The following is a 13,948-nucleotide window of genomic DNA, read 5'->3' on the forward strand; positions in this document are numbered from 1 at the left end:
AGTAATGACATTAATATCGCTAGTTAGGTTAGTGGATTTAATTATTAATTTAGTAGTGCCTTTTCGATCGGGCTCATCTAAATAAACAGCTAACATTTATATTAATTATACTTAATATATAATAACATATATATCTATCCATTTACTAAGTTAGAGCCCTGGAGGCTGGGCATCGCGTCCAAACTAGTCAGCGTTCCAACAGGCGGGTAAGCCCAAGTTAGCTGGTCCGGATTTCCATTTCCCTTAAACTTTCTTCGATCTGCGGCGAAATATTACAGATTTTATGAAAACCAGGTTTTAAGCGCTTTTTCCAACTATAACTTATTTAAGGCGCATTCACGCTGACTGTTAACAAACATCACAGGGCAATCAATGTATTTACAGGGGCCGCGGAACAGGAGTGTGCCACGGGGTGATCGATCGCTTTGATGTATTCCGGATTTTTCCCCCGTCCAGGGGGCGGGATCTAGCTCAGTTGGTAGAGCACTCGCTTGAGGTGCTTGCGTCGTAGGATGGAATCACCACAGGGGACCCATTCTCTAACTGAATTTTTCCCGTTCTAACCAGTGCCCCACAACTGGTTTATCATAGGCCGTGGTATGTGCTGTCCTATCTGTGGGGGGGGGGGGGAAAAAGTGCATATGAAAGATCCCTTGCTGCTAACAGACAAATGTAGCGGGTCAAAAATTACAAAATGTTTGATATCCAAAAGTCGATGATTAATAAACCAATGTTCTCTAGAGGTGTCCTTAAACAAAACAACTTTAACTTTTACCGACCCAACTAGAGCCTTGTACACCAAAGGCCGTCCTGTATGATAAAGTGCATTAAAAAAATATCTTTATATTTTATCGAAGGAGTAGCCAATATGGCGACAGAGGATTTTCTCTCTTTATCTCTATCAGCCAAATGTCGAAATAACCATGAAATGCTAGACTCAGAATACCAACTGTCAGCACAAAGTTAGCCATCTTTTTACTATCTCGTCGTATAACCCACTAGTTGTTAATCCAAGCGCACCCGTCAGGAGTTCGGGATATTACAACGCAACCGTCGAATTGGCCAACTTTGTCGTGGCAATTGACAGTATGACGCTAGCATTAAACACCAAATAGCCAAAGTTTAAAATGTATAAGATGTCGTTAAAAAATATTCCTGGGAAGGACTCAGCCCAGTGGTAAAGTGCTCCCCTGATGCGCGGTCGGTCTGGGATCGATTCCCCGTCCAATAATCAGTAAAGCATACCGGTTGTTAATTGTAACATATTTATAGGATATTAAACGAGCTTCCATTTCGTATCATGTTTATAAACATATTTTTGTTTATGTCTCGTAAAATAATTTTCATTGTAATTCACTAAAGCTCGTGACAACTGAAAAGTATTTCACTCGGGATATAAACATGATAATAAATGAAAGCTCGTTTAATATCCTATTTATTACCCATTGTCACGGGGATCCTATAATACCCGTAACTGAATAAAACACGATTATCAAAATATCTCTCCTAACTGTTTATCTATTAGATCTCTCTGTAACATGCAGTTCAAAAACCCGCGTGGCTCGTCTAGGTATGATCAGAGATAAGATCTTATATAAAGTATGTATTATTATAGCACGTTTAGTTCACTAGAAAACACAACAAAAACACAATACACTTTGGAATCTGTATTAACCTACGCTGACAAATGTACTGCCGCAGTAGTTAATTAACAACAACAAATAATAACAACCCAGAACTGATCACTTAATTAGTTAATCTCTAGGTGTCTAGTTTACACAATATTGTAATCACTTCACCGTGACACAACACCCACACGTGTGATAATTGAGAAACGCTGCCAGGGGAACTTAATTAATAAAAGAATTACAACTCTATTCCTAACTGGTTAATTTTTCATTAACCCTTAACTACTCATTCAGTAACCTTGTAACACAGAATTAATACTGGTACCTATCCTCTAGGATGACTGGTTAAGCTTTATATATATTAGACAGTGAGCCTACAGTTTACTGCGTCAGATGACCGGCAGCACCGTCTAAATAATATTGGTATAATACAGTATTAAAATATTTAAAGTCACATTAATCACATCAAGGTTATACACAGCAGAAAAATATATTTACCACGTCCGGACTGAACTTATATATTTCGTTCAGTGGACGACGTCCGTTTCCCCTGCAGCCTTCCTATGTTTCTCCCTGATATCTCTAAAACCCTAGCTATTTATAAAAAAGCCGAATATCGCCTGGGGTTACATCGCGGCACCTCACGTATCATGTGAATTTTCCACAGCGACCAAGACGGCATATCTTTCTTAGAAGCCTAGACTTACTGTCGCCTAGTTCGCCAAATATACCCCGATCGTACCGAACTAGCGGAGGTATTACGTAACTACTGGCCACATGGCCTCCGCACCTGGGCTGGGTGTGTATTAGGCACAACTCGACCACGGTCGCGCGGAAGTATTACGTAACAAAGTGCCCACCTGGGCTTAAGTGCATATTGGAACTGCACACGACCCACTAAAACAATTAATATCGCCAGAGGCGAAAAGAAATAAGAGCATGGTCCGTCACACCCATAATCGATCTTAATTTATATCACTCAACTCGTTTCGTTGACGTTCCTGTAAAGTTGTAGTGCGCCAATCGATGATGTCATCGTGTGATGTCGAAGTGTTACGTTCCACTTGGCGTTCTAGTGTGACATATCACTTTGATATGTACCAAGATATTTTTTAACTATATGGGTAATATTTAAAGTCCTTAAATAACTTACGAGGATTTTCCACTTCCAGTAGGACCTAAAATAGCATTCATTCCTGGCTTGAAAATCCCACTGCAAAACACAAAAGAATAATTTTAAAAAGCACAATGAAGAAAGGTGTTGATGATGATTGATGATGATGATGATGGTGCTGGTTGTAATGGCGGTGATGGTGGTTGTTGTTGTGGTCGTGGTGGTTGTAGTGAAGGAGTTTGTTTTGTTAAACGACACCACTGGAGCACATTGATTAATTAATCATCGGCTATTGGATGTCAAACATTTGGTAATTCTGACACGCAGTCATCAGAGGAAACCCGCTACATTTTCCCCAATGAAGCAAGGGATCATTATATGTATTTTCCCACAGACAGGATAGTACGTATGTCACGGGGATCCTATAATACCCGTAACTGAATGGAACACGATTATCAAAATATCTCTCATAACTGTATATCTATTAGATCTCTCTGTAACGGGCGGTTATACCCTAGTGGCTCGTCTCTAGGTATGATCAGAGATACGATCTTATATAAAGTATATGTAATATAGCACGTTTAGTTCACTAGAAAACACAACAAAAACACAATACACTTTGGAATCTGTATTAACCTACGCTGACAAATGTACTGCCGCAGTAGTTAATTAACAACAACTAATAATAACAACCCAGAACTCATCACTTAATTAGTTAATCTCTAGGTGTCTAGTTTACACAATATTGTAATCACTTCACCGTGACACAACACCCACACGTGTGATAATTGAGAAACGCTTCCAGGGGAAGTTAATTAATAAAGGAATTACAACTCTATTCCTAACTGGTTAATTTTTAATTAACCCTTACTACTCATTCAGTAACGTATGATAATTGAGAAACGCTTCCAGGGGAACTTAACAATAAAGGAATTACAACACTATTCCTAACTGGTTAATTTTTAATTAACCCTAACTACTCATTCAATAACGTGTGATAATTAAGAAACGCTTCCAGGGGAACTTAATTATAATTAATAAAGGAATTACAACTCTATTCCTAACTGGTTAATTTTTAATTAACCCTAACTACTCATTCAATAACCTTGTAATACAGACTTAATACTGGTACCTATCACAATAAAGACAATAACCTACAGTTTACCTAGGTCCTCTAGGATGACTGGCTAAGCCTTAATAATTATTTAGAACAGCGAGCCTACAGTATACTGCGTCAGATGACCGGCAGCACCGTCTAAATAATATTGGTATAATACAGTATTAAAATATTTAAAGTCACATCAATCACATCAAGGTTATACAACAGAGCAGAAATGATATTTACCAAGTCCAAACGGACTAACGTTCCCTGGTAACCTTCCAATATGTTTCTCCCTGATATCTCTAAAACCCTGGCTATTTATCATAAAATCCAAATATCGCCTGGGGGTACATCGCGGTCCTCCCCCTATCAAGTGATATTTCCACAGAGACCACGCCGGCATATTTTTTTTTAGATGGTCAGACTTACTGTCGCCAGTTCGCTAGAGATTCCATGGTCGCGCGGAGGTATTACGTAACTACTGGCCACATGGCCTCCACACCTGTACTAAGTGCATATTGGGATGCACGGTCGCGCGAAGGTATTAATGAATGAATGAATGAATGAATGTTTAACGACACCCCAGCACGAAAAATACATCGGCTATTGGGTGTCAAACTATGGTAATGCAAATAAAGTGATGATCAACATCAATATAAAAATTCAAGGTTTAAACAAAAACAGTGTAAAGAACTGTGCCAAAAATACAAATATCACAGAATTTTACGGACACCGAATTTTACGGACACCGAATTTTACTCTAAACTTCAATTTGTGCTGTATTGGCCATTCTCAAAGAGAATGTTACACCCCTGCACCACGGTGAGGTTACAGCACGCGCAGGGGCGAAGGTATTACGTAACATGGTGCCCACCTGGGCTAAGTGCATATTGGAACTGCACACGGCCCTCTAAAACAATTAATATCGACACAGGCGAAAACAAAATTAAAAGCATGTTCCGTCACAACGTACCACGGCCTTTGACCAGTTGTGATGCACTGGTTATGATGGTGATGGTGGTGGTGGTGGTAGTGGTGGTGGTGATGATGACGATAATGGTAATGATGGTTGCGGTGGTGTTACAGTCCTCTTTAGTTGTTTAGACCCTAAGTTTTTTCCAATGTTATTACGTTTAATTCCTATTCAATCCTTGTTTACTTTACATTTGCATGAAAACAAACCCAAACCCCGACATATTTCATATACAATTCATCATCTAAAATGCACGAACTTGATTTATTTCCATTTTACCGGTCTCGGTGGCATCGTGGTTAGGCCATCGGTCTACAAGCTGGTAGGTACTGGGTTCGGATCTCAGTCGAGGCATGGGATTTTTAATCTAGATATCGACTCCAAACCCTGAGTGAGTGCTCCGCAAGGCTCAATGAGTAGGTGTAAACCACTTGCACCGACCAGTGATCCATAACTGGTTCAACAAAGGCCATGGTTTGTGCTATCCTGCCTGTGAGAAGTGCAAACAAAAGATTCCTTGCTGCCTGTCGTAAAAGAGGAGCCTATGTGGCGACAGCGGGTTTTCTCTAAAAAACAGTGTCAGAATGACTATATGTTTGATGTCCAATAGCCGATGATAAGATAAAAAAAATCAATGTGCTCTAGTTAAATAAAACAAACTTTTTTTTTATTTCCATTTTACAAAAATCTCTATTATGTTTCGGGGTTCGTTTTATAAATAACTAATGTTCTTTTCCACCTTCCTAGTGTAATATATTGTAGTATGACCTATATTTAAGAAACTATTTGGAAACACAAGTCAATAAACAATTCAGGCGGGGAGACATGCCCCACCCCCGTCTATTTCTGTCAAGCAATATATATACTCTGTCAAAAAAGAAACGCATAGGTGATAGGGAAAGAAGAAAAGTGTTTGATTTTACAAAATATCGGGGTTTTCTGTACAATGTTACTGAATGATCATGTTTGTTAATATTCCTGGAATGGGACAGCATGCCCAAATGCACCCTAAAACAAATTTGACGCACGTTGTGGCACGTTGTGCGACGATTGCAGGAAATGGGCGTAAAATGGTCAGATTTTGGCGAATGTACGTGAAACTCGGGGAAATGATTGGGGTAGTGATGAATATTTAAAGCAATGATGCCTCATTTCCATTTCGACGTAGACGAGTTTCAAGATGCCAAGACTAAGCCTGCCGAATCGAAACATTGCAATGGGTGAATCGCAGTCAACAATCGCACGCCACATGAACGTCCATCAGAGCACCATTTCACGTCTCTGGGACAGGTACTAGCAGTTTCAGTCAGCTGAAGGCCGGTCCAGAAGTGGAAGACCTCGCATAACAACTGCAGCACAAGATCGCTACATCCGGGTTCTGCACTTGCGTCACCGAAATGCCACAGCAGCGAACACTGCTGGACGCATACCTGGTTTGAGAAGGGTGTCTGCACAAACCATTCGGAACCGACTTCGAGAAGTTGGTTTACGGGCTAGGAGACCGTATGTTGGCCCCATTCTGCGACGTCAACATCGACATTTACGTGTTCGCTGGTGCACGAATGTACAGGGGTGGAACTTGGGAAACTGGCGGCGAGTATGGCTCAGCGACGAGTCACATTTCCTTCTGCAGCGACGTGATGGACGATAACGTGTTTACAGACGCCGCAGTGAACGTTTTGCCCACAACTGCGTCGCCCAAGTTGACAGATTCGGTGGAGGGAGGGTCATGATGTGTGGAGCCATCTCATACACCGGCAGAAGTGCGCTTGTGTTCGTACAAGGCAACCTGTCAGCTGTACGCTACCTGGGTGAAATTCTTCGCCGTCACATGCTTACCATTTTGGATCGACAGAGAGAACTCTTTCAGCAGGACAATGCCAGGCCGCATACGGCACGTGTAACAATGGATTTCCTACAGAATGAGAACATTAATGTGCTGCCATGCCCATCAAGATCGCCAGATCTCAACCCCATTGAACATCTATGGGACGAACTGGACAGAGTACGCCAACGTGACCCGGAGCCTCAGACGCTTCCGCAACTGTCACATGCACTGCAGGAAGAATGGGCTAGGATTCCACGTGCCCGGATTCAGAGACTCATTCAGTCTATGCCAAGGAGGTGTGGCGCAGTGATTGTTGCTGCTGGTGGCCACACAAGGTAGTGATTTCAGCGCCCTGTTTGGTGACGAAAACGCCTCCACTGCCGTCAGTCCATAGCAAGAACATTGTTACATACTCATGTCAAATGTGACTGTGATACGATCATAAATAACGAAATTATGCCACTTTGTATTAAAGAGATAATTCCATATTTCGCCTATGCGTTTCTTTTTTGACGGAGTATATAATATACTCTTCAAAAAAAGAAACGCAAAAGGGTACAAATGGGTTATAACTCCGATTTTATGTTTCCTACCGGTTCATGCTTTGTGAATACAAGGTCATTGCATGTCCCAAACACATTCCCACGGTTACATTCGATAAAACGCAGCTACTGTACAATAAAGTTCCAAAATGTGAATATTCGCAAAAACGCAGCCACGTGCAAACCATGTCACCACTGCACGTGCGTTGTCTGCACGTGCAACATGAACACCGACAGTATAAAAGTGCAGGGTGTTCGCTTGCCTGGCCTCTGTATCTGGCCGACAGTTGACAATCCAGGACATGCCACGTCTCAGTGAACCGCAGAGAAACAATGCCATCGGCCGACTAGACGCAGGCGAATCCAGAACGGCCGTTGCCAGGGCATTCCATGTGTCCCCAAGCACCATCTCCAGACTGTGGGACCGTTACCAGCAACATGGATCAACACGTGACCTCCCTAGATCCGGTCGACCACGGGTCACTACCCCCGGGCAGGACCGCTACATCCGGGTACGCCACCTTCGGGAACGATTGACTACTGCCACCTCCACAGCCGCAGCAATACCAGGTTTGCGCAGGATATCCGACCAGACCGTACGGAACCGCCTACGTGAGGTAGGAATTCGTGCCAGACGTCCAGTTCGAGGTGTCATCTTAACACCACAACACCGTCGACTCCGACTGCAGTGGTGCCAGATTCATCGACAATGGCCTCAACTGCGATGGAGACAGGTGTGGTTCAGTGACGAGTCCCGATTTCTGCTCCGACGTCATGATGGAAGATATCGCGTGTATAGGCGTCGTGGTGAACGTTATGCGGCAAACTGCGTGCAGGAAGTGGACAGATTCGGCGGGGGGTAGTGTCATGGTGTGGGCAGCCATCTCACACACTGGCAGAACTGACCTGGTCCACGTGCAGGGCAACCTGAATGCACAGGGCTACATTGACCAGATCCTCCGGCCACACATCGTTCCAGTTATGGCCAACGCCAACGCAGTGTTCCAACATGACAACGCCAGGCCTCACACAGCACGTCTCACAACGGCTTTCCTACAGAACAACAACATTAATGTCCTTCCTTGGCCATCGATATCACCGGATTTGAACCCAATTGAGCATCTATGGGACGAGTTGGACCGACGCCTCCGACAGCGACAACCACAGCCCCAGACCCTGCCCGAGCTGGCAGCAGCCTTGCAGGCCGAGTGGCCCACCATCCCCCGGGACGTCATCCGTACTCTGGTTGCTTCAATGGGCAGGCGGTGCCAGGCAGTTGTCAACACACGCGGAGGCCACACCCGGTATTGACTCCAGATGACCTTGACCTTGGTGGTGTGTCCTATCACTTACTCACAATGGACTAGAGTGAATTGTGAACAATCCTGCAACATTTGGTAATTATCGGACTCACCATTCAATAATTAAATCAATTCTCCAAATGTTACGACAATGTGGTTTTGCGTTTCTTCTTTTGAAGAGTATATAATATTGCATAGTTTCCATCTGAAGGCCACGTTCCCTTTTTGTGAGGGGGGTTGGGATGAGGTCTTAATCTCGTGATGTTCATTGTCACATATTGCACACACACGTGGCAAGAATATTGTATACCCGCGATTGATGGAGGCGTGGCCCTCTGCCCAACCCCGCACCCATCTCTGGCTTCGTATGTAGGTGTATATTATATGGTTTTATATTGTCTGTTTAGTAATACACTTTTACATTACTTCATTTGATAGGTTGTTTGATAATGAATGTCATGGGAATAAATTGTTTTCAGTGTTAAAAGGGATAATAAATGCATTGAACGTTATATGCTTGATGGGTAGAGAGAAGCAATTTTCGATTTACCCATATTTTACTCCTAATAGCAATGATGTATTGAATGTCCAGTAATACATTTTCTGTGAACTTATAAACCCTTCTATACTTGTATTTCATGTGGTTTACACAATGCTACAATAGCACGTGCAATCATAGATTATACATGTACTTCGAAAATGTTATTGACCATAATAGACGTGATATGTACAAGCAATGAAAATTGTATTTTGGACATTCAGGGCCGTGTTTAGGGGATGGGCAAGTGGTGGAACCCTCGATAAAATCTGAACAATAGCTTTTTGGTTTACAAAATTGCTTTGCATATTACAAAAGTACACACACACACACCCACACACCCACCCACCCACACACCCAAGCACCACCATAAATACTATAGATTTGATCACAAGGAATCCCGATTAAAAGAAAACAATTGTGGAAAGGGGAGGGTGTAGCAGACCTAACACTGTGGACTCCCAACCTTGGGTGAGCTGATTTTTGTTTGTTACTACACCCCAGTTAGATTAGGTACGGTATGTAAATATATAATTTATAAAATAAAAATCAAATAAATAATGTATTGGCCAAATTGATTCAATATACCGCAGGTACATGGAATGGTTACATGCATTTTTATAAATATGTTCAAAGAAAAGGTTAGACAAAGCTGGGACACATTTTAAATTCCAAAACAGCCATAACCTTGAATCAATGAAACAAACTATAACGCCTTCACGTAGCCTCGTACCCTAATCTTTTACTATGCAAATAGCCGCAGTTATTTATAAGAGAACGGAAGGAAGGAAGGAAATGTTTTATTTAACGACGCACTCAACACATTTTATTCACGGTTATATGGCGTCAGACATATGGCTAAGGACCACACATATATTGAGAGGAAACCCGCTGTCGCCACTTCATGGGCTACTCTTTTTGATTAGCAACAAGAGATCTTTCATATACACTATCCCATAAACAGGATAGTACATACCACGGCCTTTGTTATTCCAGTCGTGATGCACTGGATGGAACAAGAAATATCCCAATGTGGCCATCGACGGGGATCGATCATAGACCGACCGCGCACCAAGCGAACGTTTTACCACTGGGCTACGTCCCGCCCCTTATAGGAGAACGAACCTGTATTTGAAACATACAGAGATTTTTGTAAAATGGAAATAAGTCAACTTTGTGCATTTTAGATGATGAATTGTATATAAAACCTGGGTTTGTTTTCATGCTAATGTAAAGAAAACAAGGATAGAGTAGGAATTAAACGTAACATTTGCAAAAAACTTAGGATCTAAACAACTGAACAGGACTATAATGTTGAAGCTGATGATTATTATGATGGTAACATGGTTGTGGTTGTGATGGTGGTGGTGACGAGGAGGAGGAGAAAGATGGTGGTGGTAATGATGATGGTGATGGTGATGGTGATGGTGATGATGTGGTGGTGATAATGATGGTAGTGATGGTGCTGGTGATGATGATTGTGATGGTGGTGATGGTGATAGTGATGATGATGGTGATAATGATGGTGGTGATGGTGGTGGTGATGATGATGGTGATGGTGGTGGTGGTGATGATGATGATGACGACGATGATGATGATGGTAATGGTGATGATGGTGATATGTTTAATGAGTCAATGTGAGCTTCGTTAAAGAACATTCAGAGCAGGGCATTCGGGCAGTTTAATTCATTTTCACAAAGCATGCATTATATGATATTGGTTGGTGTGCGTGCGTGCGTGTGTATGTCTGTGTTTGGTGTGTGTGTGGGGGGTGGGGGGTAACAATTATGAAAATAAAAAAATAAAAATAACTTGTAAAAGATAGTTTATTTTAATAGTTCAAACATTTAGGCCTATAATGTTTCCAGGCACGTCTGGAGGTGGTGTTCGGGGATCGAAGCCACATCTCACCCTGCTCCAAACTATATATTTTTTTTTTCAATATATTTTCCCTGGTAGTTTGATACTACCCCGCAAAACTGTTCGTATCAGTACATGCAGACACACACACCCCCCCCCCCCCCCCCCACACACACACACACACACACGCGCGCACACACGATTTTCTGCACAAACGCCTAATCTATTATAGTCACATTAAGTCGATACTTTTCAATATGCGTTCGGACTAATTCCATTCCAATAGACCGGCCTCGGTGGCGTCGTGGTTAGGCCATCGGTCTACAGGCTGGTAGGTACTGGGTTCGGATCCCAGTTGAGGCATGTTTTTTTTAAAATCCAGATACCGACTCTAAACCCTGAGTGAGTGCTCCGCAAGGCTCAATGGGTTTGTGTAAACCACTTGCACTGACCAGTGATCCATAACTGGTTCAACAAAGGCCATGGTTTGTGCTATCCTGTCGGTAGGAAGAACAAATAAAAGATCCCTTGCTGCCTATCGTAAAAGAGTAGCATATGTGGCGACAGCGGGTTTCCTCTAAAGAAAACAGTGTCAGAATGACCATATGTTTGACGTCCAATAGCCGATGATAAGATAAAAAATCAATATAAATACTATTTCTCGTTCCAGGCAGTGTACCATGATTGGTATATCAAAGGCCATGGTTTGTGCTATGCTGCCTGTGGGAAGTGCTAATAAATTATCCCTTGCTGCTAATCGGAAAGAGTAGCCCAGCGGGTTTCCTCTCAAAATCTGTGTGGTCCTTAACCATATGTCTGACGTCATATAACCGTAAATAAAATGTGTTGAGTGCGTCGTTAAATAACACATTTCTTTATTTCCATTCAATGGGTTTTTTTAAAAAGAGTATGCCGTTGTGATAAACGGTCGAAGTAAAACTGCTAGCACATAGATACTGTTTACAAGTGTGTCAAATATATCACGGGTAGTACGTATCACAGAGCAAGCAGGTAAAGGAGTTATATCAGATAAAGAATGTAAATATAGCCGGGTGACTGCATTGGAATTTCGACAAATAGTGTAACATATTTATGACAGGCCTACTTTCATAAAACATCGTAAACCTAATTTTGCACGTAAACGTAAATCTATGACTAGACCACAATTCTTATTGGTATTAACCGACGGAGTTCGAGCCAATGGAATTCAACTGTATTTATTTTATTTTTTCCCCTTAAAAAGTACCATCTTTGGTAATGATATCATTTTATGTTTAAAATGGATGCTAAAAACATGTAACCATATGACCATAAATACTGCTAGTAGAAGACGTAATCTTACGATCTGTTGTGAAATTGTATCAGAGCACACTAAATTATTAAATATATATTACGTATAATAAATACTTGGCTGGGATCAAATTAACGGGGGGGGGGGGGGGGGGCTTAAATATGATATTTCTCAGGTATAATTATCCTTAATGGGAGATTTACACAATCCATAAATGATGTTATGTGCAATGTAAATTCTCTACAACTATACTATTAAATTTTCGCTGGGGGTATACCAAATATATGTCATGATAAAGAAGTTGTACACATCTTAAATTTATGCAACCATATGACTATGTGGTTTGGATGTTCCATACATCACCATAGTAATGCATAACTACAAAATTTAGATGTGTCATACATCGAACACAATAAATACAGTTGTACCTGTTTTATTGGACATGTCTTTTCCAAATACTCCTAGCGAAAGCTGAGTAGTATATTTTGAAAATCATTTTTATTTTACTAGTAAATAAGCCCATTTAATTTTACCAATGAAAGATTGCTAAATAATTTACTGTATATAATATCATCATCTACTAGTTATGTTCCAATGATCGATTATAATCGAAAATTGATCGGTTTGGTTCTACCGATTTGATGATCGATTAAAAAAATCTATAATCCATTGTGTGGGAAAATGTTAATAGTTCTTCCAGTTTAGATGATGAAATTGATGTACATACATAGGGGTTTGGGTTTGTTTTCCAATGTAGGCCTACATGAAAAAGAGATATTAAATACATGTTGTTATTAAAAGTAAAATTAGCCATTTATAGGGTTTAGATCTTGGAGAAGACGACAAGAGCTTCATGATCCTTATAATTCAAATTCTTAATGTGTTTGTTTAGTTATAACCCATTGTGTAATCGAAAGTTGATCGATTGGTTCCAACCGATTCCTAACACTGCAATGTATGCTATCCCATGGCCTGCCTGGGTCTGTGTCTGTCTTTGTGCGAGTGTCTCTCTCTCTCTGTCTGTCTGGATTCTCTCTCTCTCTCACTCTCTCTCTCTCTCTCTCTCTCTCTCTCTCTCTCTCTCTCTCTCTCTCTCTCTCTCTCTCTCTCTCTCTCTCTCTCTCTCTCTCTCTCTCTCTCTCTGTCTGGATTCTCTCTCTCTCTCTCTCTCTCTCTCTCTCTCTCTCTCTCTCTCTCTCTCTCTCTCTGGATTCTCTCTCTCTCTCTTTCTCTCTGTCTGGATTCTCTCTCTCTCTCTCTCTCTCTCTCTCTGGATTCTCTCTCTCTCTCTCTCTCTCTCTCTCTCTCTCTCTCTCTCTCTCTCTCTCTCTCTCTCTCTCTCTCTCTCTCTCTCTCTCTCTCTCTCTCTCTCTCTCTCTCTCTCTCTCTCTGACAGTGGTAGCACAGATATGATGTATTAGAAAATTATTCCTAACCTTTATTACACTACAAGCCCTAGTTATCAACGTTTTAAGAAAAGAAAAAAGAAATCACTTACGTCATTCCTTTTAAAATCGTCTTCTTCGTGGCCCGTGCACATGGTCGCTTCTTGACGTTCACCTCGTAATGGACGTCGTGAATGGACAACGTGTGTGTGACGTCCACCGACCTATCGAACAGGTCGTTCCCTCTTTCCACAGTCGACACGTCCACAACACTAGTCTTCTTCATGACTTGTTCCTACTTTTGTAACTCTTATCAAACTGGTCTACACCCCTGAGTTTTGTCAAGTCATTGGTTCAGCAATGACCCGCCGTCGTCTGGCCGAAGT

At 41.6% G+C, this 13,948-nt stretch overlaps 1 protein-coding gene across 1 annotated transcript in view; it reads right to left on the reverse strand.

Annotated features, from left to right (window-relative positions):
- Positions 1-13,948, reverse strand: part of LOC121379758 (broad substrate specificity ATP-binding cassette transporter ABCG2-like) — a 61,038-nt gene extending 47,090 nt beyond the window's left edge. The window contains exons 1-2 of the mRNA XM_041508408.1: positions 13,676-13,948; positions 2,782-2,841 (exon numbers count right to left, since the gene is read on the reverse strand). Coding sequence (XP_041364342.1) covers positions 2,782-2,841; positions 13,676-13,848 — 233 coding nt within the window. The 5' untranslated portion in view covers positions 13,849-13,948. The remainder of the gene's footprint in view (positions 1-2,781; positions 2,842-13,675) is intronic.

The sequence above is a fragment of the Gigantopelta aegis genome, chromosome 8 (assembly GCF_016097555.1).
Source record: "Gigantopelta aegis isolate Gae_Host chromosome 8, Gae_host_genome, whole genome shotgun sequence".
NCBI classification, from domain to species: Eukaryota; Metazoa; Mollusca; class Gastropoda; order Neomphalida; family Peltospiridae; genus Gigantopelta; species Gigantopelta aegis.